The 21,676-nt window shown below is 49.5% G+C and overlaps 2 protein-coding genes across 6 annotated transcripts; one reads left to right on the top strand and one right to left on the bottom strand.

Annotated features, from left to right (window-relative positions):
• Window positions 1–1,506: 1,506 nt before the first annotated feature.
• Window positions 1,507–9,325, bottom strand: LOC119108843 (uncharacterized). Of its 2 annotated transcripts, none has more exons than XM_037232386.1 (5): window positions 9,270–9,325; window positions 6,795–7,123; window positions 5,351–5,482; window positions 4,553–5,151; window positions 1,507–2,900 (listed from the first exon to the last, which is right to left on the bottom strand). In XM_037232386.1, exons 2-5 carry the CDS (start codon window positions 7,103–7,105, stop codon window positions 1,708–1,710), a joined length of 2,235 nt encoding a protein of 744 aa, XP_037088281.1. In that variant the 5' UTR covers window positions 7,106–7,123; window positions 9,270–9,325; the 3' UTR covers window positions 1,507–1,707. The 2 variants fall into 2 exon arrangements, with proteins under 2 accessions (XP_037088281.1, XP_037088282.1); XM_037232387.1 differs by having other exon boundaries at window positions 9,258–9,323.
• Window positions 9,326–9,759: 434 nt separating this feature from the next.
• LOC119108841 (DNA-directed RNA polymerase III subunit RPC3) lies at window positions 9,760–17,073 on the top strand (the record flags this gene model as incomplete). 4 transcript variants are annotated; one of them, XM_037232382.1, is given in 8 exon segments in its annotated part: window positions 9,760–9,776; window positions 11,830–12,001; window positions 13,569–13,690; window positions 14,150–14,283; window positions 14,998–15,313; window positions 15,630–15,847; window positions 16,222–16,375; window positions 16,881–17,073. In XM_037232382.1, coding segments are annotated over 7 exon segments (1,284 nt in total), but the record flags the coding sequence as incomplete, so codon positions are not given.
• Window positions 17,074–21,676: the final 4,603 nt, after the last annotated feature.

Raw genomic sequence — 21,676 nt, 5'->3', positions numbered from 1 at the left:
TTAGACACCAATGCCACAGAAGGCGACTTGATAACCCATACTCACCTTGAATGCTGCCAGCCGCTTTTCATATTCCTGGCTGCCTTTTACATACGACTTGTTATATGTTTCAAGAAAATCATGGAATGCTCGCTCATGAACCTCAGAATTTTCTGTGCCCAGCTGGATTGGCAAATAAAAGAAGAGAAGAAAGCATGCTAATAGTATCAAAAAGTAATCAACGTATCGGTTGTTCATTGCCCTCAGATGCAGAACGCAACCGAGTTTTGATTGGAAACAGTAAAATAACGTGTGGCAGCGTAGTCCACTGATGCACCTACTCCATGTACTCCAGGGGTCAAGTTACAACAATTACACCAAGAAGCGGCACAACACGCCACAAAGTGCACCAGTAGCAACAATCAGATTCTTCACGCTGCTTTCCACTTCGTCCCCGGACAGAGGCCGCCCAATGCCGTTCGGAGGGCGAATGGATGGCCTCTTTTTTCCCTCGACGGTCTTGTCACTTTCGTGAAGGGACAATTACTTCCGGCCCAAGGCCGGACAAGAATTACGTCAAAGCGGCTTATGCTGTCCTGTGCAAAAGCAGGGTAGCCTTCATGCAGAGCTAGTGGGAGAGTACTTTGAATTTGCCTTATCTTGCATGGTGATCGGGAACTGTAAACGGCCACTAGACCTGTAGGTCCCGGTCTCGCCAGGCTTCCGGTCCGGTAACCAGTCTCAAATTATGGGAAGATTTGGTGTGGGACGTCGTACATGATATCAGCCCAGTGCGTATGAAGCCTAGCCTTGGAACTGTTCAACTGAGCTCGACGACACGACCGGGTGTGGAAGAGCGTTCCAGTCGTTGACAACCCGCGTGCTGAATGGGTTACGACGGACGAGAGTTCTAGCTCGAGGTTTTCTGAGCTTCCATTGGTGTCTTCTCGTCCCCTCCGGATTGTGCCTTGTCAGGTACTCCCCTTCCGACAGCGACATATCTCCGTGAAACAGCCGGTACACTGTGTGGGACATGTGTGGGACATAACATCACGTTGCTCTGGCTCATTTTTCTCCCAAAATATAATGGCAAAGCAAGCAGCAGCAATGGATATACTCGTTTCACCACCACAAAACACGCGTTTCATGCGTCATAAAAACGTTTCACGACCGCATTCATGACTTATTGATAAAGCCTGTTTACTGAGTGGTCAATTGGTAGTGCAGAATGTTAACTCAAAGTGATAATTTGAGCTTTAGGACGCGCCGCCTGCCCCGGTCATAACGCGTCCCTTACCGAATGGTGAGATGCTCTGATCTAAAGCAATCTCACGCTTTACAGCAAACCTATAGTTATAATACTGAGCGTATTTCGGCATACCCATTGCTTGCCTCGATGCGTCCAAACCTGCAACATTCCCTTCCAAAATCAAATCAGGTTGTGTAAACGAAATGAACCGGCATCACCAGCCTCTTCTGAAGCCGCTTGGTTTCCATCGTTTCTAAAGCCGACACGAATGCTGCGGAACTGAACGACACATGTATTTATTAGCAACGCATCACCCCATCCAATCGTGACCAGAGCTTCCCGACGGTGTTTTCACCGTCCATGACAAATGAGTCGTCCCTCACATGCCGCACGCTCTTCACAGAGCAATGAAGTGCATTGTTGAAGAAGCAACACCACGACCTTCCCCAATGATACGTGAAGACAAGCTGAACATATCCTCAAAAATACCACGACTTTCTTGGCTGCTCGAGAACACGGGCTGGGGGTGGGATGCTTGTTTTCTTTGGTGGCCATTTTTTCGCATGTGCACGGAATTCGAGCGTTTCTGCTTCCGAACGCCCGGATGAGCCACTGGCAATCGAGTCCGATGAGTCGCTGTCCTCGGAATCGGCTTCGTAGGTTTGTTTCCGCGGCGAGGCGAACCTTCCCGACACCGACGCCCCTCTCCCTCGCTTCCTTTTCGCCGCGTGAGCTGAGCTGCTGCGTGGCGGCGCTCCGAGGGCGGCAGCGCGTTCTGCAGGGCTGGTAGCCAGGTCGCTGGGTCGTCCCACAGTGGCCTCGGCCACGTCATCGATGGTGCTCAGCGCGCGCTGGCACATCCCACAGTGCGGCTCGGCGTTCCTTTTGGTCGTGATTGCCCTGTACATTTCGTTCAGTTTTGGGGACTTCTGACATCGCTGCTTCACAGTCAGCATACTCGGCAGAGGTATCTTCATGTTTCGCTTCACGTGATTCAGCACTTCGTCCGAGCTGATGGCACGCAGCTCTAGCGTCCGGATCACGTCCTCTTCTCCCCACTGAACGACCTTCTTCTTCTCATGGAGGCTGACAGAGAAGTCCCTGGTGATGGCCCTTACCTGCGCTTCAGTAAACATCGACTTGACGGACTTTTCAAGCCGCAGCAGCTCCTTCAATCGTTTCCGTGTCACCACCTTTGCGCTTTTCCGCCGATATCGCTCCTGTGCCAGCCTTACCTTCATGTCCCCCAGCCGTTTGTTCTTGATTACCCAACTGAGGAATGCCGCCTGCATGGAGAGGTTCTGAATTTTTAGACGCTGGTTCACGGAAAGCGCCTCTTGCAAGTCCGACGGTGAAAACGTGGTCATCTCGTCGGACAGCTCATGCTCTCTCAGTTTAGCAACGAAGCTAAGAGGCGGCGCCTGCTCCCTTAGCACCACCAGAGGCTCATCCCCCGCCTCTGTGGAAGCCTGTACGCTCACAGGCTCGCCGCTGACAGCCGTGCCATCCCTCTCGCAAACCACATAGGTGTCGGCATCGACGCTCACAGCCCGGGGGTCCACACGCCTGGCGGAAACGTCGCCTAGCAGGCGCTTGCATTTCTCTTCAAGCCGCCGGATTTTAGTTTTCTTTTGAAATATCTCCTTCATCCGGTTGACAAAGGAGTCTTCAGCTGTGAAAAGAAAGGAAAATGGGCTTGTGTTACGGGGTATGTGTTTGGGGATAACTTCTCGACGGGTCTATCTTAATGAGAATGTTTAACATTCTGAGATATTGAAGCACGCATCAGATATGATAAAACAAGTCCGCTTAGCAGTACTGGTGTACTTTTCAGTGGAAAAGACTGCCCTAGACAGCACAATTTCTCTGTTTAGTAAATATGCTCCCTGATACGTCACTGTTTGATTACGTCATCGTACTTTGCACAACATTGATTGAGAGCCAGTTGACTGCCGGTACGTCTAGAAAACGTGCTCACGAACGCCAGACATGAGCGACTCGACCATTATATTTTTTCTCGGTCTTCGTTGCCGCATAGTTTAGGATTTGAATGATGCTATTATGACGTCGGGGAAGCCAATGTAATCTTAACATACTCTCCCCGAAATACCCCCCCCCCCCCCAGCTTGCGGGCCTGTAGCTCAGAAACTATAGGGGTTTAGGCCTTGGGAAGGGCGTGGATGCGAGCTATACCGAATGATCTCCAGGACGGCTATTTCAGTTCAAAATCCCACAGAAATGTGAAACAATCCTTCTTCGCGGGTGTGTAGCTTAGAAACTAGACCAGTTTAGGTCGCAACAAGAGCAGGGATGCGAATCGCACTGAATGATTCTACAAATGGCTATTTCAGCTTCAAACACTATGGCAATGTGGAACAACTCCTTTAAGTAACGTGTGGAGTGTTTGGGGAGTTTTGTGTAATATTGCCTTTCGGGAGCGCTTGCAACCATAACTTCACTTAAGACCAACCATGACAAAATAGAAACGCCACTCAACCATGCCACAATACCAACTCAACCAACCATGACCATGCCACAATAATAATGTCACTGAAATCCTGTCGTTGCATCGGCTATGCGGCGACCAAGACTAAGACAAATATTATTGTCTGATCGTTCATATCTGGCGTTCGTGAGGACGACCTCCAGATATAACGGCCGACAATTTGCTCTCAATCAATGTTGTGCAAGAAACAGTGACGTAATGGCACAATGACACATTGAGGAACATATTTACTAAACAGCGAAATTTGGTTGTCTAGAGCAGCTTTTTCCCCTCAGAAGTATACCAACAGCTATCAGTGGCATACTTAATCACTTCTGATGCTTGCTTCAGTATCTTGAAGTGCCGCATATTCCCTTCAACTTTGTCGGTCACCGAAAACATGGTCAGAATGCGGAACACACTTCAACTAGTTGCCATGCAACAATTATACTACATTATACGCAGCGTGATAAGAATACCGTGAATCACAAATAGTCACGTTCTCATATGTCAAAAACGCTCAAATTCCTACGACTGGAAAGTTTGGCTTGCATGACTAATATCTAGAAGCCCTTACATAACACATGACCACAACTACGAAAACGTAAGACAACTTACTAAACGAGCAAGCAATCACCATTCAGAACTAAGAGCCAAGCTTAACGGAGTTGGATGCGGTGACTCGAATGGATTACCGGATACAATTTGGTCCCCTATGGCGCCGTAAGGTGTTGTTCCACAGCCGAGAGAGCGCTCTAACAGCAGCAAAACAAAACGCAGCAGCTCTACTAAGTCCACGGACAACTGGACTGTAAGAAAAAAGCCAAAAGACAACGCACCTTTCATTGCATTTGTAGCTGAACGCATTCCGCCGCTCGCAGCGTCGAGATGATCCAGGGTTTTCATGGGCCCGCCAGGCGCATACGGGACTGTGCCCTGCGCCGACGGGTCAACGTGTTTCACTTTACTGCCAAAAGGGCGCACCACGTCATTCAAAACGTTTATGTGGTCATCCAGAGTCTCCATCGGCACGTCTACCGGATACGGAATCCTGTCTTCAGTCGCGTCTTGGTCAGCTTCGCCGTGCTCGGGATGGTCATGCGCGCCATCAGAATGCAGGCTTCCCGCGTCCGAATGGTCCTGCGCCACGGGGACCGTCTCCAAATTATTCGCAGGTTTCTGAGGCACGTGATTGGCTTCAGCAGGCGACCCCTTCGCAGTCACAGTGCCTGCTTCAACGCTCTGTTTGGGTGGATGCTCCTTGTCTGATTTTGAGACGATATTGTCAGAGCTCTTCTTGCCTCTTGAGGTACGGGGCTTATAACTCGTGGTGGATTTCGCCTTCTTCCGACCAGGCTGAGCGGCCTTGATGGGTGATACGTTTACGTTTCGTTTACTTCTCCTCTTCTGTTCTTCTCTGGGAACAGGACGTTTATTTCTGAAAAAGAATGTTGACCATTGGTATTTCAGACCTTACAACGCCAAAACATACACATTTACAGCGCCACAATCTTTTATGAAACGAGAAGCTCAAGAAAGAGCGCTGGTAGACGACGACAAACAAGCCCGCAATTGCACGCGCTGGCACATACGCACACCGACTTACGGAGCAGCATGGAGTAAGTTTTTGTTCTTACTGGTGTAAGGAGATACGACTGGCCCTGGTGGTAGACGCCGCGGATCGACGGCTGTCACGAGATGGCTTACTGGTTTCATTGTCCATCCTACTCCTTCCCTTCGGGCTTCCTGCTCTTCGCGGGCGAGCTGGGCTGTAATTTACAGAACCGTGTTCTATGAGAAAAAATAGCGGTGTGCATTTGACCCTTCGTAACTTCTATGGGGCATTTGGTCCATTGGAATATTTGGCAAGTTCTCTGCAATTTGAAAAATCCTGACCCAAGAGAGCACGAGAGCAAAAACCGCGGTATGAACTCATTTTTAACTTCACTGATGCGTATACGTATAAACCTACAGCAAAGAATACTGCATTACGTTCAACAACATACAAATTAAGGTGTCAAAATGCTACATGTTTCTTGATTGTTTGCAGAAGTGGGAACAGACTCTGAAACGAGGAAATCCCGCAGCGATAGTGAGCTTGATGGGATGTGGAATCTACGCGTTGGTAGGAGTCCGAACGCCCTAGGCAGTCGGGATTCCCGGCTTGGAATTTCGACTCACGGGACTTAAGTAAATCGCTTTGTTTTACCGATGAATTGCCATCACACTCAGAGTAACCAAATTGAGATACAATGTCTCTGACACCACTCCCTACATGATTCGGACTCAGATGCGGACCCCGAGACGCCGACATTAGCCCTAAATCGCATTCATGTTTCATCCATTGTTAACATGTCGGTATCAGACAAACGGTCGCAGACAAACGTTAACGGCAAGACGCGTTCAAGCACTTTGATTAGGTCAGTTTTGGCGGGGCCGCTTCCTGTCCTCTGGTTTCGGCTGAGTTGGGTCGGGTTCAGTTCGGTCACATTAGTTTGGGTTATCCTAAGATTTTAATGAATTCCTTTTGGTCTAACTTACGGTTTATATGATTATATACACTCGTTATAGGCAACCCCCGTTTTTGCATTTCAACGGGATTGTCACTGGCAGTTGTGGAAATGAAGATACCATCCATAATCTTTCATTTTCTCCAGTTTGCCTCGTAATCTAAGATTTCCCACTCAACTAATGCAAAACAAAAACCTGTGTCCGGCACGTACATCGATAACCTCAAGTGGCTGATATCCACGTTCCTTGCCGCTGTGCTTACCCGTTCTGGTTTTTAAGCTCTCGCACGTCTCCCTCACGTAAAACCTTTCCATACTGGTAGGTGCATCGATAAATCATTGCAGTTTTCCTAATTTCAACGTCTTTGAACCGTATAAGATAACTCTGAAAATTTACACAAGGCCTGGTGGCCACAATAGCGCATGGTTTTAAGGGCTGGGTTATTCTCGCATATTGTCTGATCCGGGCTGAGGAAGGGAAAAATATCCTGAAAGTTATTGTTCCGCAAGAAATCTGGTTGGTATATGATCTTTTTTGCGTTTTACAGGAATGTAGATGACCTTTTCTTACCTTTGGGGGGAAGATGGAAGATATAATGAAGGTATAGCGCCCTCTTTGAGACGCGGTTTGACGTCAGGCATGAGTGTTCTTTTGACGAGGTAAGATGGATCATAGTCTGCCTGAGAAAAATGACTCGAACATATCCCGTATAGGTCGGCTTCAAATGGGGCTGTTGGTCGACAATTTTCAATCCACTTGCTACGAACAGCTGGATCCTTTGGGAATCTAAAACAGTGTGTATTCCGTGGTCTTTTCGTCTTGTGTCTGCCACCAATGGCATACCAGGACTGACAAGTTGGCACCACACATCTTGAAGGCATTGTCAGGCGATTCTATGTCTGAAAAAGAAAACCACATCAATATATACTACAAGACTATCAGCAAGCAAAAATGATACAAAACAAAACTTTGAGCAATATGTAGCAAAGTGCTTTCAGAGGTGGGCACATACAAGCTTGGGGAGGCATGTGCCCACTCATGCCAAATTGTATTGTATGAATTACTTTGCAAGTGACTGAAAGGTTGACAGATAAAAAACTGGCAGACATATAGAAACAATGTCACGAACATGCCATGCTATCTAACTACACACAAAAATAGTACAATGCCTGTGGTGTGCTAATTTAAGTTGTGTTCAGTCCAAGGTGAAACTATATGTATGACTTCCAGGGCAGCTAACCTGACATAACCAAGAAAGACACCAAACCCCTGAGCTTTTAGCACTATGAGTTCAGAATTCTTATGGTGAAAATTCTGGATTACAATGCACCAGGGGATATTGGTTAAAAGATGCTGTCCAGAAAATGGTTTTGTTGTGAATGCTCAGTATTTCAAGCTGTGCCCATGGCCATATGCTTGAAGTGTCTCATGCCTGTTGGCATAGTCTGACCTTTGCCTGTCACATGTGTCCACAGCACAGCTAAAAACCTTACGTTTCAACAGAAAATCAATGTTTTCTGGAAAATGTCATTTAGCTTACAGATCCTGGTGAAATGAAGGCTGACAACTATCAGCATAAGAAATCTTTTCTCATAATTGCAGCAGCATTCCTTCCTTTACTACCCTGCAGAGGCAGCAGCCTCCATATTTGCCCCTATACAAATCAATGTTGCAATTTCAGCCTGCCAAAATTGAGTGAAATTGCTTCCACATTCTTGTTATTTACTTTCTAGCAATGGTAATTGCAACAAAAACCTAGAGAAATGTTCAAAACAAGCTTAACATATTCAGTCAATGTTTGCTAGTCAGATTTTACTGGTTTAAGCTGACTGGCAGGACCTAATAGTAAAAAAAATGCAGAAACTGAACAGAAATACAAATATAGCAGAACATGGTTTGTATAAGCCATTGAAGTCAGACCATGCAGGATCATCAAGATATAAATCATATTCTCAGCATGGCTAATATTTGCTTTATACCTAAATTGTATTACACACAACATATCTAAAGTGTTCCACGGTACCCAGGTCATACTACTGGTCCTATTAAGCCTTCCACATGTTAGCAGTATAAGCAACAACCTATCTGTAACAGAGCCAGTGACATAAAAAACATACTAGCTGATATCGGTGCAATGCCAGTCAAACCACAAGGGCATTGCTATATCTCTGGATGCCCCAATGCCATCTTGTGATTGACATAAATATGGAAGAGGTGATTGAAATATGCCTTTGGTAGGTAGGTAGGTAGGTATATGCATGATTTTTATAGGCCAAACTGCTAAAACATAAATCATGCCAAACATGTGCCATATAGCAACAACATTCAGGCAAAACCTACAGCCTACATACACCACCAATCTAAGCATCCAGAGTCTTGCACAGTTTACATTCATGCCACCCCAGTCAAAACTTTTGAGGATTATGATGATGCAAAGGTAGTGGCTAGCAAGAATGCTCATGTCAGGCAAAGCAATCTAATAAATCAGAGCAATGTGGTCTGGCCTGATTTGAAGCATAAAAGAGCAAGGTTCAATGCCCACATGTCATGCAGGCATTGTACCATTGTGGACAGACTTTTTGCAGACCAACTTGCAGGGTTACAAGTTCAGAATTATTGATCCTTGATGTGCTTGAATTTTTCTGACATAAATTTTTCAAGGTTGCAAAGAATAGCAGTCCAAAAAGAGGGATGAACCAGTGCTGACAATGGTTTGTGTACTGATAAACAACTGAAATCCATGCAACTTGTAGCACAGATCCAAGCATCCAGGGCTCAATGAATGCTGAAAATGTCACCACTTTGTTTGCTACAGTTATGGCTTAATACTATGCATGTGACTTGACTTAATATTTCCACAATTAAAAAACAACGTATATACCCTAATGAGTGAAAATAACGAATCGTTATTAATCGTAGATTAGACAGTCACTTGTTGGGATTCGCACGGATAAGGAAGAAATTAAAATAATGAGGCATCAGACATTAGGATCACCTGCTTATCATCAACCGCTTCAAAAGCGTTGGGATTACCTGTCGCATTACCTGCTGTACTTGGGTGGGTACCCCAACAACCACCAAACCGTTGCTCACCATCACAACTGGCAAACCCAATAAACGAACATTTTGTTTGGAGTCATCGCTCGTCTCAACAGCGCCATGCGCACGGCTTAATAGAGATGTTTCGCCACCATCCTGCACGTTCAATTTGCCAACCTTAAGGTCCTGACGGAGGATTATTGCTGTCAACGCTAAGCTCACAACTTTAGATAAATACTATATTCTGCTTTTTAGGATTTCAAGGTCTTTAGCAATCATTAGAATTCAATGTACTCAATTTCAACTGCTTGTTTTGTCGGGAATGCATGCCCATATGTCGAGCACATGATGCACGCGTGCATAGAATGAAAAGATGGAATCGATGTCCACATCTATACGTCTTTCAATTTCGGCGCCGCTGCTACCAAATGTAAGTAAGTGTACACAAAAAGCCGGCAAGTAAGTCGTGTCACACTCAAGGTAAACGGTGCGGAGGGGCACACAGGTTACTTGGTGCGCTGTAGCAAAAAACATTGTCATCCTATGCTGTAAAGGCAACTACGGCAGCTGCGTAGCTAGCTAAAGCCAGATCATGGGTTTGTGGGCGTTGACCGAAGGCTGCACATGTTAAGTGTGGCATGATGTTTCCCCCATTCTGTCACACGTGTTGAAACAACTGACCCCGTGTCGTTCAAGTGTTGCATGCATAGCAATATCAGTATGTCAGAAGTAGCTGTCCTAGTTTGAGTGCTAAAAGATTGATGCAAAACTGAAAGATATTTACCCCAAATGGATTACCATAATAAAGGTTGCACAAGAATGTTTAGGGGTGTAAGTATGCCAGGCCAAGGGTACATGGTCATAGTTAAAGCAGAAAAGGAAGTTTACATGTGAGAGATAACCTTTCCCATGCAGGTAACCTTTTCATATAACTTTATTATCTCCATTAGAAGTAACCCTTTCTCATGCAGAAGCAGAGGCCTGCAGAAGTAAGTAAAAAGGTTGTGCTTTTGTGGTGGAAAGATTGCCATCTTGTTTTGGGAACATCTTGGCCTACTTTACTTTATGGTGGTTGGAAACTGTGAAAGGTCACTAGGCCTGTCAGTCCCAGCCTTGTCAAGATCTTGATCTGGTAAGCATACAGTGTCAAATCATGGAAAGGTTCAGTGCAGAATGTCATAAAGGATGCCAACCTAGTGTATACCAAGGCTATACTTCAACTGTTCACCTCTGGTTGACAATGCTACCAGATGTGGAAGAGTGCCCCAACTGTTGACAACCTGTGTGCATAATGAGTTGTAAATGCAAGTGAGCTCAAGGTTTTCTCAGCTCTTTTTTGTGTCCTATTGTCACCTCTGAGTTGTGTCTTGTCAGGAACCCCTCTCACACTGACATACCACTGTGAAACAGGTGACAAAGTATCCTGTGCCCACCTGTATGTATGCCATAGTCCTTCCTTATTTTTCTTCAGCTGCATGACCTTTGAGCTCATGTACAGGCTCTTCTTTGGTCTTGTCCTTTTCTTGACAGAGCCATCCTTGGTAGCCCCAGCAATTCTCTTACTGAATAACTTGTAGGCTTCTTGTAGGTGGAGGTTCTGCATCTTCGACCAGTCCATCAACCTAAGGATGTCTGTCAGACATTTATTTAGCCCAGGCATTTATCAGGTCCATCATTTATTTAGCCTAGGCATTTATCAGGCCCAGGCAATTATTTAGCAATTATTGCACAGTTTTGCTCTCAAGGTTTATGGTTGCAAAAGATGTTGTGCTTTTTTGTGCATTTGATCCAAACATTTTGACTGGATGGATTTCTGGGGATCAAAGCATATAGTAAGTAGCACATAGTAATGTGGAAGGCCTCATTTAGACTGTGTGGTTGTGAAAGTGTATTCAAGCCTGAACAGTGTTTAGAAAATTTATTTTAGTGTGACATGTTAATCATGTGTGATTGTCTCAGCCCAACAAGGTTGCAGGCAGGTTGCAGGCTGTTGGAAAGGAGGGCAGGACGGAGGACGTGTTGGGTATTGCGACAGTTGAACTTTGAAAGCCACCAAATTCTGGTGTGAGCCTGGATAATTTTATGTCTGTGGCTGAAAATTTTGCTGGTCGCCTGGATAATTTTACAAGCGTATGGCACTGTTTGGGCTTACACAAGCACTGCTTAGCATGTGATCCCAAAAATTCATCCAACTGAAATAGGGTGGCAATGGATTATTTATTTTTTTAAATCAGCTGACAACTAAACGTCATTTGCATGCATGGCGACTTCTCAGAAAGGCGAGGAGCCATAAACCTTGAGACTTGTTTGATCTTTCAAAAAGTGTCACCGTTCCATTTAAGGCAGAAATTACTTGAATGGAAACATTATGTTCAAAGTTCATGAAGTTCAAAACCTTGGCTCTATTGTGTTATTTTGATTTATTCGTTGTCAATCTGTGGTGAATTGGGCTTGCTTTTTGTATTTGTACTCATTGTGCATAATTTCATTGAGGGAGTAGATGTATCATAATATCATAATAACTGTACTTTTCTGTTCATCTTGTCTAAGGCATGCCTGCTTCCAGGTGCAGCATTGGTGCCAGAAGCACCATGTCACAAGTGCTGGGTCAGCTTTGTGCTCAGGTGGCTGGGGACACCTTTGGACCAGTTGTGAAGTCTGTGGTGAAGTACCTCTTTGTGGCTGGCACACGCCCCCTTATGGCCATCGTAGTCAACTCACCATACCAGCGCAATGAGGTGAGTTAGGGTAGTTCAGACCATAGGAAAACAGTGACGTTGATGGTTCAGGTGTATGAAAAATCATTTGCGATGCAAAGTTTTGTAGAATGTTGAGATGTTGAAAAGAAAATGCACATTTTGAGACACAACAGATCCAGAGCACATTGCATTTTGCCAATTTTGCACTTTGCAGAAGTCAATAGACTATTCAATAGATTATGCTCTTTGTCTGTAGCCACATTGCTATGGGCTAGAACAGTCCTATTGGGGTACCAGAATGTGGTACTCGTGCAGTATTGGGCTCTTAAAATGCCAATACTGTAATTGTGACAGCACAAGGGAGGAATTGTAAGAAATCACAGGGCATGGAATAAGTAAAGAGGGATTTCTGTAACATTCTGAACATTAACCCTTGCCCTGATAGGGGGGATAGGCAAAGTTGACCTTTGATCTGGCATAATGGGGTAAGTTATTGGCACAACAACACAAAAACTAGTATCAATCGCGAGATTTGCTGGGGCAATATGCTGGTGTTTTCCAGTAAGCTGTGTCTTCATAACTTTGGCAGTGCCAGGTGAAGTTATTACGATCTTCACACCCTTTCAGTCCACGTTCTGAAGAGCGAAGAAACAGACCCAGGGTTAAAGCGAGTACCCCACGTTTGTTGTATTAAAAAAACAATTTGGTGAAAAGTCAGAGCCATTTAGTCTTATAATGTCATTTGGTAGTACCAACGCACCACCATTAAGGTGTAATAATGATAAGGTATAATAATTTTGATGATTTTTGAGTTCAATTTACGCTGTCAACATTTTGTAACGGCACTGCACCTATTGCTTTCTTGGAAACTCCAGAGTGTATCCCGAATCCGGGGCATGTGCATTTGTCGCGACCGCCGTCATCACAGCAACGGCAAAATACGTTGTGGGCTGTTTTCAGCTGTCACGGCTTACAGGACTACTTTTGAGCTGTTTTATCCCGCACATTGTGAGCCTGCCGCCTTAAAAGTGGCACATCTACTGGTATGAATGGCGTCAGTACCAACAACCGTTTGTGATTGCACAGCGGGCGGCAAGGTTCTATTACCAAGAAGCACATTGGTTGAAGTTTGAACTTTAGACCATGTGATCCTCATTTTCCCAAAGCCAAAGTGCGCTTCGAAAATTGTCAGTGTGTTAAACGCCATAGGGGAGAAATTAAAGCTACAATATGGCGTTATGTTCAATTCAATCAACCCAGTTGAAACCTCCGGTTTGTGTCATGGCTTGTTTCCGTGTTTTGGCTCTGTGTCTCTTGTGCCGCTGCGGCGACTTGGCTGCGTCTGCTGTGGCAGACCACTCATACCCTGGTGCTGCTGGCAGGCGCCTTCCATCGTTAGCTGACGCGAGACCGGTGTGTGCGGTGGGCATGTGTGACCGTGACCCTGTGACCGCATGTTCTTGGGCCGCCGCCGGCTGCTGCTGGCAGGCGCCTCCCATCGTTAGCTGACGCGGGACCGGTGTGTGCGGTGGGCGTCCCGTGACCGCACGTTCTTGGGCCGCCGCCGGCCGGTGCCGCTGACGGCTGCCGTCGACGCCTGCTGCAGGTCAAGCTGGCGGTGCAGGTGCTGCTGCAGCACCACCTGGTGACGTTCGGTGTGGCTCGCACGGGGGCAGCCGACTACACCCTGCACCCGCAGCGGGTGCTGCTGCTGCTGAGATACTCCAGGTACGGCTGCTGAGCGGGCCGATCTCACACACCGGTCAAGGCCATCAGGCCTGCGATGACATGGCGTTTGTGGCATCTTTGTTTGTGTACGCGGGCATGATCTCGTGGAAAACTGCTTACGTTGTTTTCAAGGTCAGCTTGAGAAGACAGTGTCGTCTTTTGTGCATTGATGATTGACCCTTGGTAATCAGGACTGGATTTATGGTAATGGAGAAAAGGTGAAGAGTTTATTCACACAGATGATTGTAAATTTGCCATTATTTGGTATTTAAAACGTCATATTTGGTTTTGATTGAATAAGTCGTATTAAAGGTACATTTACTATTACTTATTATTAATTGAACTAAACTCGATAGACGCCCTGTCTACCAAAGAAACACGCCATCTGATCTGAGCGTCATTAGCTCAGTGCGCATGCTGATTGGGTGCCGTTATTTTCAAACATTGTCCTCTTGTCAGGTTCCTGCTGCTGATCAGGACGCGCTTCGGTAGTCAACAAGAGGTGCTGCTAGATGAGCTGTTGCGGCAAGGGCAGGACACCGCCTTCAACATCGTTGTTCGTGCTACCAAACGGATCAACGAATCTATGGAAGGTGATTGGCAGCTACGCACCCCCGGTCTGCGCTTGCCGTAACGCATGGACCCAACGTGGATGGTAGCGGTTTCGTCGGTATCCTGGTAACTAGCATTGCTTGGCCTCAGGTGGGGTCCACAATCCCCCCCCCCCCCCCCTGAAGGCTGTCCGTATAGACCCTTCGGTACATCGACCGGCCCTTTGTGCCGGTCCATGACGGACGCCGCGGTACTCTCCATCTGCAGTCTGCAGCTTTGCTGTTTGCAATGCTGCAGTGTGCATTTGGCCAATGCAAAGCACATGCAGCATGGTTTGATCAGGGGCTAGTCATCTCGGGCAAGTCTGGTCGGATCCATTGCAGCGCCGATGAGCACAGTGTCGTGGCACGCGATGGCCTACTGCTTATGGTTGCTGGCGGGGATGGCCTCCCTGTCTTTTCTTGTCTCTGGCTGCTTTGCTATGAAAGTTGTGCTTCAATTTTTATGTTGAGATGTTATTCGTGGTCGTGGGCCATCTTATGTAGATCGTTGTTTTGCATCCCCATGTGTGATCTTCAGTCCCATCTCCCCCCCCCCCCCCTCCCTGTCACCTCTCCCGGGAGCGTCCTGACACGGTCGCCTGTGTCCGTGCTGTGTCGGATCGCTCCACCACCGCCGCTGACGTCCACGCTCGCCGCTGGCGGCTGGAGGTGTTGCGCTCTCTCCACTGAAGGTGTCGGCCTGCGCTCCCGCAGAGGGCGGCAAGGCCGTGCCGGCAGCAACCATCCGAGACAAATTCCTCGAGATGGTTCGCGGCCAGTACTTCCAGCGCTGCGCCACGGTGGCACCGCCTGCCGACGCGACTGCAGCGCCACCTGCAGACGCGACGGTGGCGCCGCCCGCGGAGGGCGTGCCGCAGTTGCTGGAGGTGGAAGGCGAGCGGGCTTTCGCGCCGCCGCAGCTGGACATGGGGGTCGTGCAGCGGGCCGTGGACGGAAAGCCTGGCAGGCCGCCGCCACCCGACCCGGTCAGGTGGCGGGTCAACTTCTCCCGGCTGGACGAGGAGTTCAGGTCAGTATCAAACCTGTGGCACATGGCCTTTGAACTGTCCACAGCAATATAGCGTCACTCGGTCTTACTCTGGAGTTTGTTTGGATGTGTTCAAGCCTTCATTTGGGTGTGAGATGCTCCTAGTTCATATATGAATGTCATGCAGTACCCATTACGCTGCGGAACGTAGTGCGGTGCGTGATGCTAGATGGCTTTTCATTCATTATGGTCTGATGAAGCGGCTGCCTCTCTAGGTGCCTGGTCGACATCGCTGTTGCTCATGTCTCGTCACTTGGCCGGGGTTGGGTGGCGACCCTCACTGGGCCCCGCCTGCCAGGGACCAGCTGGTGCTGCACTCGGTGTCGCGCACGTGCGGCGAGCCGGCGGCGGACGTGATGCGTCACCTGATGGCGCTGGCGGCGCAGGCGAGTCCCGCCTGGGCACCCACCTCCAACCCGGTGTCGCTGACCGAGCTGAAGGACCGGCTGGCGCGGCTGGCCGGCACCGTGCACGCTGACGCCGTCAGCTACAGCGAGCAGTACGTCCGCATCATGAGTGAGTGAGGCGTGGGGCTGCCGCGTGAGCGCCGGCCGCCACAGGGCGGTGACGGCCGGGCGGCGTGAGGAACGCTTTTGCATTCCAGTGCGGGGAGGATAGTATTGCTACATCAGGGAGAGAACGCCCTGTCGGAACTGCGCGTGAGCCAATGAACGCCCCACTCCCCCCTCCGCTGCTGATGCCAGGCAGTGGGATACCTCGCCGCTGACCAGGAGACATGGACCGGACTTAGGGCCTTTCCTTGCCGCTTTTTTTGCTACGAAATGACACGTCTGCTTCATGATGGATCATGGGAGACGCGTATCGCGCGGGTCGCCCCGGACCTGCACGTATTCGCCCTGCGCACCTCTGACGTCCCGCCCGTGTCGCAGGCGAGGGCGAGACGCCCTATCTGTCCCGCTACGGCGACGCCGGCGGCGGCCAGTACGTGCTCAACATGAAGCGCATCCTCCAGAACTTTGGCTGGGCCGTGGCCGAGAACGTGGTGCAGGAGCGGTTTGGCTCGCGCGCCGGCCGCATCTTCCGGTGAGCTCCCACGAGACTGGTGCCGTGGCCGTGGGGTGCAGTTCCGGCGTGACTCGACCGGAGGCGCCGCGCGCGTGTGCTGCCGGCACCTGGGGCCCGACATGTGTGTGTGTGTGTGTCACTGTGTAGCAGCAGGGCTGCTGCGAATGTGCCTTTTCTCATAACACATGAACGCCAAATGTCCACCGCGGTCGTTGCGCCCGTAAACTCCAACACACAACAACAAATTTCTCATAACACAACATAGCCAGCCCGCTGGTGTCAAGGTGTCATAGGCTGTACCCAAGGAATTTCTGCATGGCTGCCTTGGCCAGGAGAGCGCGGCTGGTTCGGAGTCGTGGCTGGCTCGACCGATGTGAGCTGCGGCTGGAGAGTGTGCACGCACGCCTCTGACGCTCGGCCTGCCGGCCGTGGACACTGCCGCCGCGCGGCATGAGCCGGACACATGCCGACTCTGTGCCTGACTCGCCCTCCTTGTCCCCCACACCCACCCCCGCCGCCGCAGCCTCATCCGGGCCAAGCGGTACGTGGAGCAGGACAAGATCCACGAGTGGGCCATGATCCCGCCCAAGGAGGCCAAGCTGCTGACCTACCAGCTGCACCGGGCCACGTTCGTCAACGTGTGTGACCTGCGGAAGCCGGGCCAGCAGGTGACGCCCGGCCGCGTCGTCATCCTCTTTCACCTGGACGCCAACCACGTGAGTGAGCCGAAACCTGCCCGCCCGCCGGTCCGTCCAACCATCCACCCGCTCGTTCTCTTGTGCACCGGCGTGGTTCTCGCGGTCCGTCCTCCCTGTTCCGTCCAGTCGATATTTGTCTCCCTTTTGCCACCTCTGCTCCCCCCCCCCCTTTCCCTGCATAAAGCGGCATGACTCCCTGGGGTGCGGGCGATCGAGACGGCTTTGTCACGTGGTTAGTGGTGTCCGGGGACCGGCAGGCTGCATTGTGGCGGTTGCGCGGGGCGTCCGCCAGGTCGGACAGCACGGGGCCGTTTGGCACACCGAGACCACCCCGCTCTTACACGCTTTGTTTCTCAATTACCAAGAGGTAAGTAATAACAATGTTGCTACAGCATGATTCCCTGATTCCATAGCGACAGCCTCATCCTCATGAACGGAGGCAGAGACACGCGCCACGTTTCATAGAAACTAACCATCTTCGTTCGCGATATCTTTCCAAGCAAAACGTAGCATACCCGGCGACATATCATCAGTGAATAATCGTCGCGCCCGGATCCATTCCAGCCCACCCATCCGTCCAGTACATTTGATGATTGCACATGCCTGCACTGCTAGCCCCATTAGTCACCCAGTGGGATGTTTTGGCCGCGCCACAGTCGCTGCCGACGCCGGCAGCGGCTTATGATGCCTGGTGGCGAACGTACCTCACCAGGCGGCCCGGCCCGCTGGCCCGGCCCGCTGGCCCGGCCCGGCCCGGCCCGGCCCGCGTGGGCTCATTACGGCAGTGCGGGGTCGGAACGCCCCGCAGGTACTGGCCTCGCGCAAGGTCGGCAGAGGCGCAGCCAGAATTTGCTACACGGGGTCTGCCGTGATTTGCGAAAGGGGGCTGAGGCTAATTTTTTGTGACCGATTTCCAGCCCCATTGACGGTACGTAAGCATTGGGAACGGACTAACAGACCCTACTAACGTCAATAGATGCGGTACCCAGCGTGCTCATGATGTATCAGTGTTGGTTTGTCCTGGGGCCTTGAGCAGTTAGTTCAGCTGCATAACGTGCATGTTAGCTCGGCTATCCGCTAGTCTAGTATAAGTTACGGCTGCTGGGCTCTACATGCCGTTCTCCATGATAGTACCTGAAATTTAAAACTAAAATCAATTTTCTGATCGCCGAATTCCGGAACTATATTCAGAAGTGTCGTCCTGAAAAATTGCGCTCGAGCCTGACCAGTGGGGAGGGTGTAAAGCCCCGCGAGCCCCTACCCCAACCGCGCCAGCGGAAGCCGGGGCAGCAGGCGGGGTCGCCCACGCCGAGTGGCCCTAGGACGGCGGGGATACCGAGCCATGGGCAGGAATGACGGCTGCGAGGGGTCGAGTGTCTCATATAGGCTTTGTTGTGGGAGGGGGAAGGACGGACATGTTTTTCTGCTTTCTTCTTTTGCCACCCTTCCGCTTGAAAACCAGTGAGTGTTCTGTGTTTGTCTCGTTTTGTTCTGTCGCTGTGGGTTGTAGGTATGTCCGTAGGTATGTGTGTGTGCATATATTATAGCACATACAGGCACATTCTGGCTCTGTATGCACTCGTGTCCACCTAATAAAGGTAACGAGGTCGGTGCATGCAGCCTAGAACTATCGCGACCGATGCGCAGTTGTTTTTATATTTGGTGGTGCGGCACGGGCCACCCGCAATTGACAACGCTGAAAAGGAGTATGCCACCTTTTTGTACTTCTCACTTATTTTAAAATCAGACGCGTATGATTTGATCAGCAATACCAATTTTCTCGAAATCCTTGTGAATAGCTTATAATTTGTATTTGAAGTAGTCGGCCCTGCGGGAGAAGTCTTATTTGCCTTCATGCTCACCGCTATGAAAGTATTGCATTTAATCTGCCTTGCTTTTTCCACTTATGTGTCCGTAATATTTGCAACACTTATTTATCAAAATGTTTGGGTACTAAATGCTACGAAAGTTTGAAATACTCTTTCGACGAAAAATATGCGTCATGGCGCTATTATTTCGTGAATTCAACAAAACGTTTTACTATGGCTTTGATTTCTTCCCTATGGCGGTTCCCATAGTGGCTCTTTTCGAGGAGCACTTTGGCTTTGGGAATGGAAGTATCACATGGTCCATGGTGATGCACCAATTCGAACTTCAACCACTGCGCTTCTTGGTAACAGGCCCTTGCCGCCGCTGGGTCAATCATGAGCGCTCTTACATTCGCACCAGCAGAGGTGCAACGGCGGTTGCCATGACATCGGCGGTGGCGACTGCAAGGAAGAAGTGTAGTGCTGTACAAAGCGTGGACAGTGTAATTTAGACTCGAAGATAATTTAGATTGATATCCTTGTACCTTGACGGTGCTGTTATGTTGCTACTCAGAGTTATTGTAAGATGTAGCTGCTCCTAACGCTCCACCAGGACATTTTTTGGAAATATGTACCAAATCCCCCACATTTGTATGGAGCTTTGAACCTAAGGTCGTCTTGAAGACGGCTTGGTGCACCTCACAGCCTTGTCCTTAAGACCTAAACCTATCTAGTTTCTGACCTACGCACCCGCAAACATGCACAGGCCGCTTCAGGGTGACTATGTCAGTCACCGAGGCATCCGTGACGCCATGGGAACTTCATTAAAACACTGCCATTTCATTAGCCATGGGGCGATCAAGGTCAAGGAAAATGAAATTGTCGAATTGGTCATATCGGGGGGGGGGGGGGCTGCGCGTATATACCGTCCAGAACGGAGGGCGGTTACGCACCGGGCTCGTACACCCTCCAAAACGGAGGGCGCTTACGCACCGGGCTCATACACCCTCCAGAACGGAAGGCGGTTACGCACCGGGCTTATGCACCCTCCAAAAATATTTCAGATGGTTGTACGTGTCAAGCGTACGCGAATCGTCAGCCTTAGAGGGAGGCAAGTGCAAACAAGCAGAATCCCGTGCGAAAAGTCACCTCTATGCGTGGTAGGCATGAAACGATCACGAAATCCATCAACTCACTATAAACCAGTCATATTTTGATCAATAGATGCTCAGGGGCTCTTTACGTGGGTATCGGTTGACCTAACACACTTGCGATATGTCCATGGGTCCTCTTCATTGGTCAAAGGCGTTTCCAATTCTCTGTCACTTGCTTAGGGGCCTACACTCTTGTCGGGGGTCCATCTGATGGCCTGCCTGGGCACACTCAGTCGTTCGAGGACCGTCTACGCTGGGTTTTTTGGTACTTCTGTTTTGAATGGGGGAGGGCCTATGTTTCTGTGGGGGGGGGGGGCTACCTGATAACCTGCTCGGGCACATTCGATCGTTCGGGGGGGGGGGTCTATATTGGGCCTTGGACACGTGCTATCTGAATGGGCCCTACGCACTGGTCGGGGGCCCCTCTGTTCGCCTCCCCAGCCACACTGGATTGCTGGTGGGCCCTGCACATTGGTTCTTGGTGTTTGAATTTGGGGCCCTCTGCCCCTACCTGGGTCATCTGATAACCTGTTCGGGCACCGTTCCATCTTTCAGGGCCCTCCGCACGGGGCTTCAGGTTCTTCTTAATTGAATGGAGGGCCTTAAGCTCCTGTCGGGGCCCCCATCTGATAAGCTGCCCGCGCCCATTCAATCGTGGGGACCTCTACGTCTGATTTTGGGTACTTTCCTTTCTATTGGAGTGCCCTCCGCTCTCTTAAGAGGCCCTATCTGTTAACCTGCTCTGGCGCACTCGTTAATTCGGGGCCCTCTATGTCATGCCATGGGTAATTCATATATTTACGGAAGGCCCTACGTTCTTTCCGGAGCCCCATCTGTTAACCTGTTCAGGCACGCTCGAATATCTCGGGCCCTCCACATTGTGTCTGGGGTATTTCTATCTGAATGGAGGGACCTACGCACTTGTCGGGGACGCCATCTGTTCGCCGCTTCGGCCACACTAGATTGTTCGGGGCCCTATATATTGGGCCTTGGTGTTTAAGTTTAGGGCCCTACTCCTGTGTGGGTCACTTGATAATCTGCTCGGGTATACTCCATCTTTCGGGGTCCTCCGTACTGGGTTTTGGGTACTTTTTATTTGATTAAAGGGCCCTGCGCTCTTGTCGGGCTCCTTCTGATACGCTACTCGGGCACATTCCATCATTCTGGGGCCATTTATTTAGGATCGTTATTTCTTCCCAATCGAATGGAGGACCTTTGGCTCTTGTTGGGAGCCCTATTTTTAACCTGCTCGGGCACGCTCGATCAATCGGGGGCCCTCTACATTGGGTCTTACGTATTTCCTATTTGAATTGAAGGCCCTACGCTTTCACCGGGCCCTACATGTTAACTTGCTCTGATACTGGGTCTTTCGAGGGTCCTCTGCATTGGGTCTTAAATATTTCCTATTTGAATGGAGGACCTTACGCTCTTTTTGGGAGCCTTGTCTGTTAACCTGCTCGGGCAAACTCGATCATCCGGGGGCCCTCTACATTGGGTCTTGAATATTTCCTATTTGAATGGAGGGCCCCAAACTCTTGACGGAGTCCTTGTATGTTACCCTGTTCTGGCGCACTCGATCGTTCAGAGCCCTACACATTGCGTCGTGAGTATGTCTTATTTGAATGGATGGCCCTTTGTTCTTGGCGGGTCCCATTTATT

Source organism: Pollicipes pollicipes, unplaced genomic scaffold (genome assembly GCF_011947565.3).
Source record: "Pollicipes pollicipes isolate AB1234 unplaced genomic scaffold, Ppol_2.1 Scaffold_6806;HRSCAF=8064_pilon_pilon_pilon, whole genome shotgun sequence".
In the NCBI taxonomy this organism is placed as follows: Eukaryota; Metazoa; Arthropoda; class Thecostraca; order Pollicipedomorpha; family Pollicipedidae; genus Pollicipes; species Pollicipes pollicipes.
This window is presented reverse-complemented; position numbering and strand designations above follow the sequence as displayed.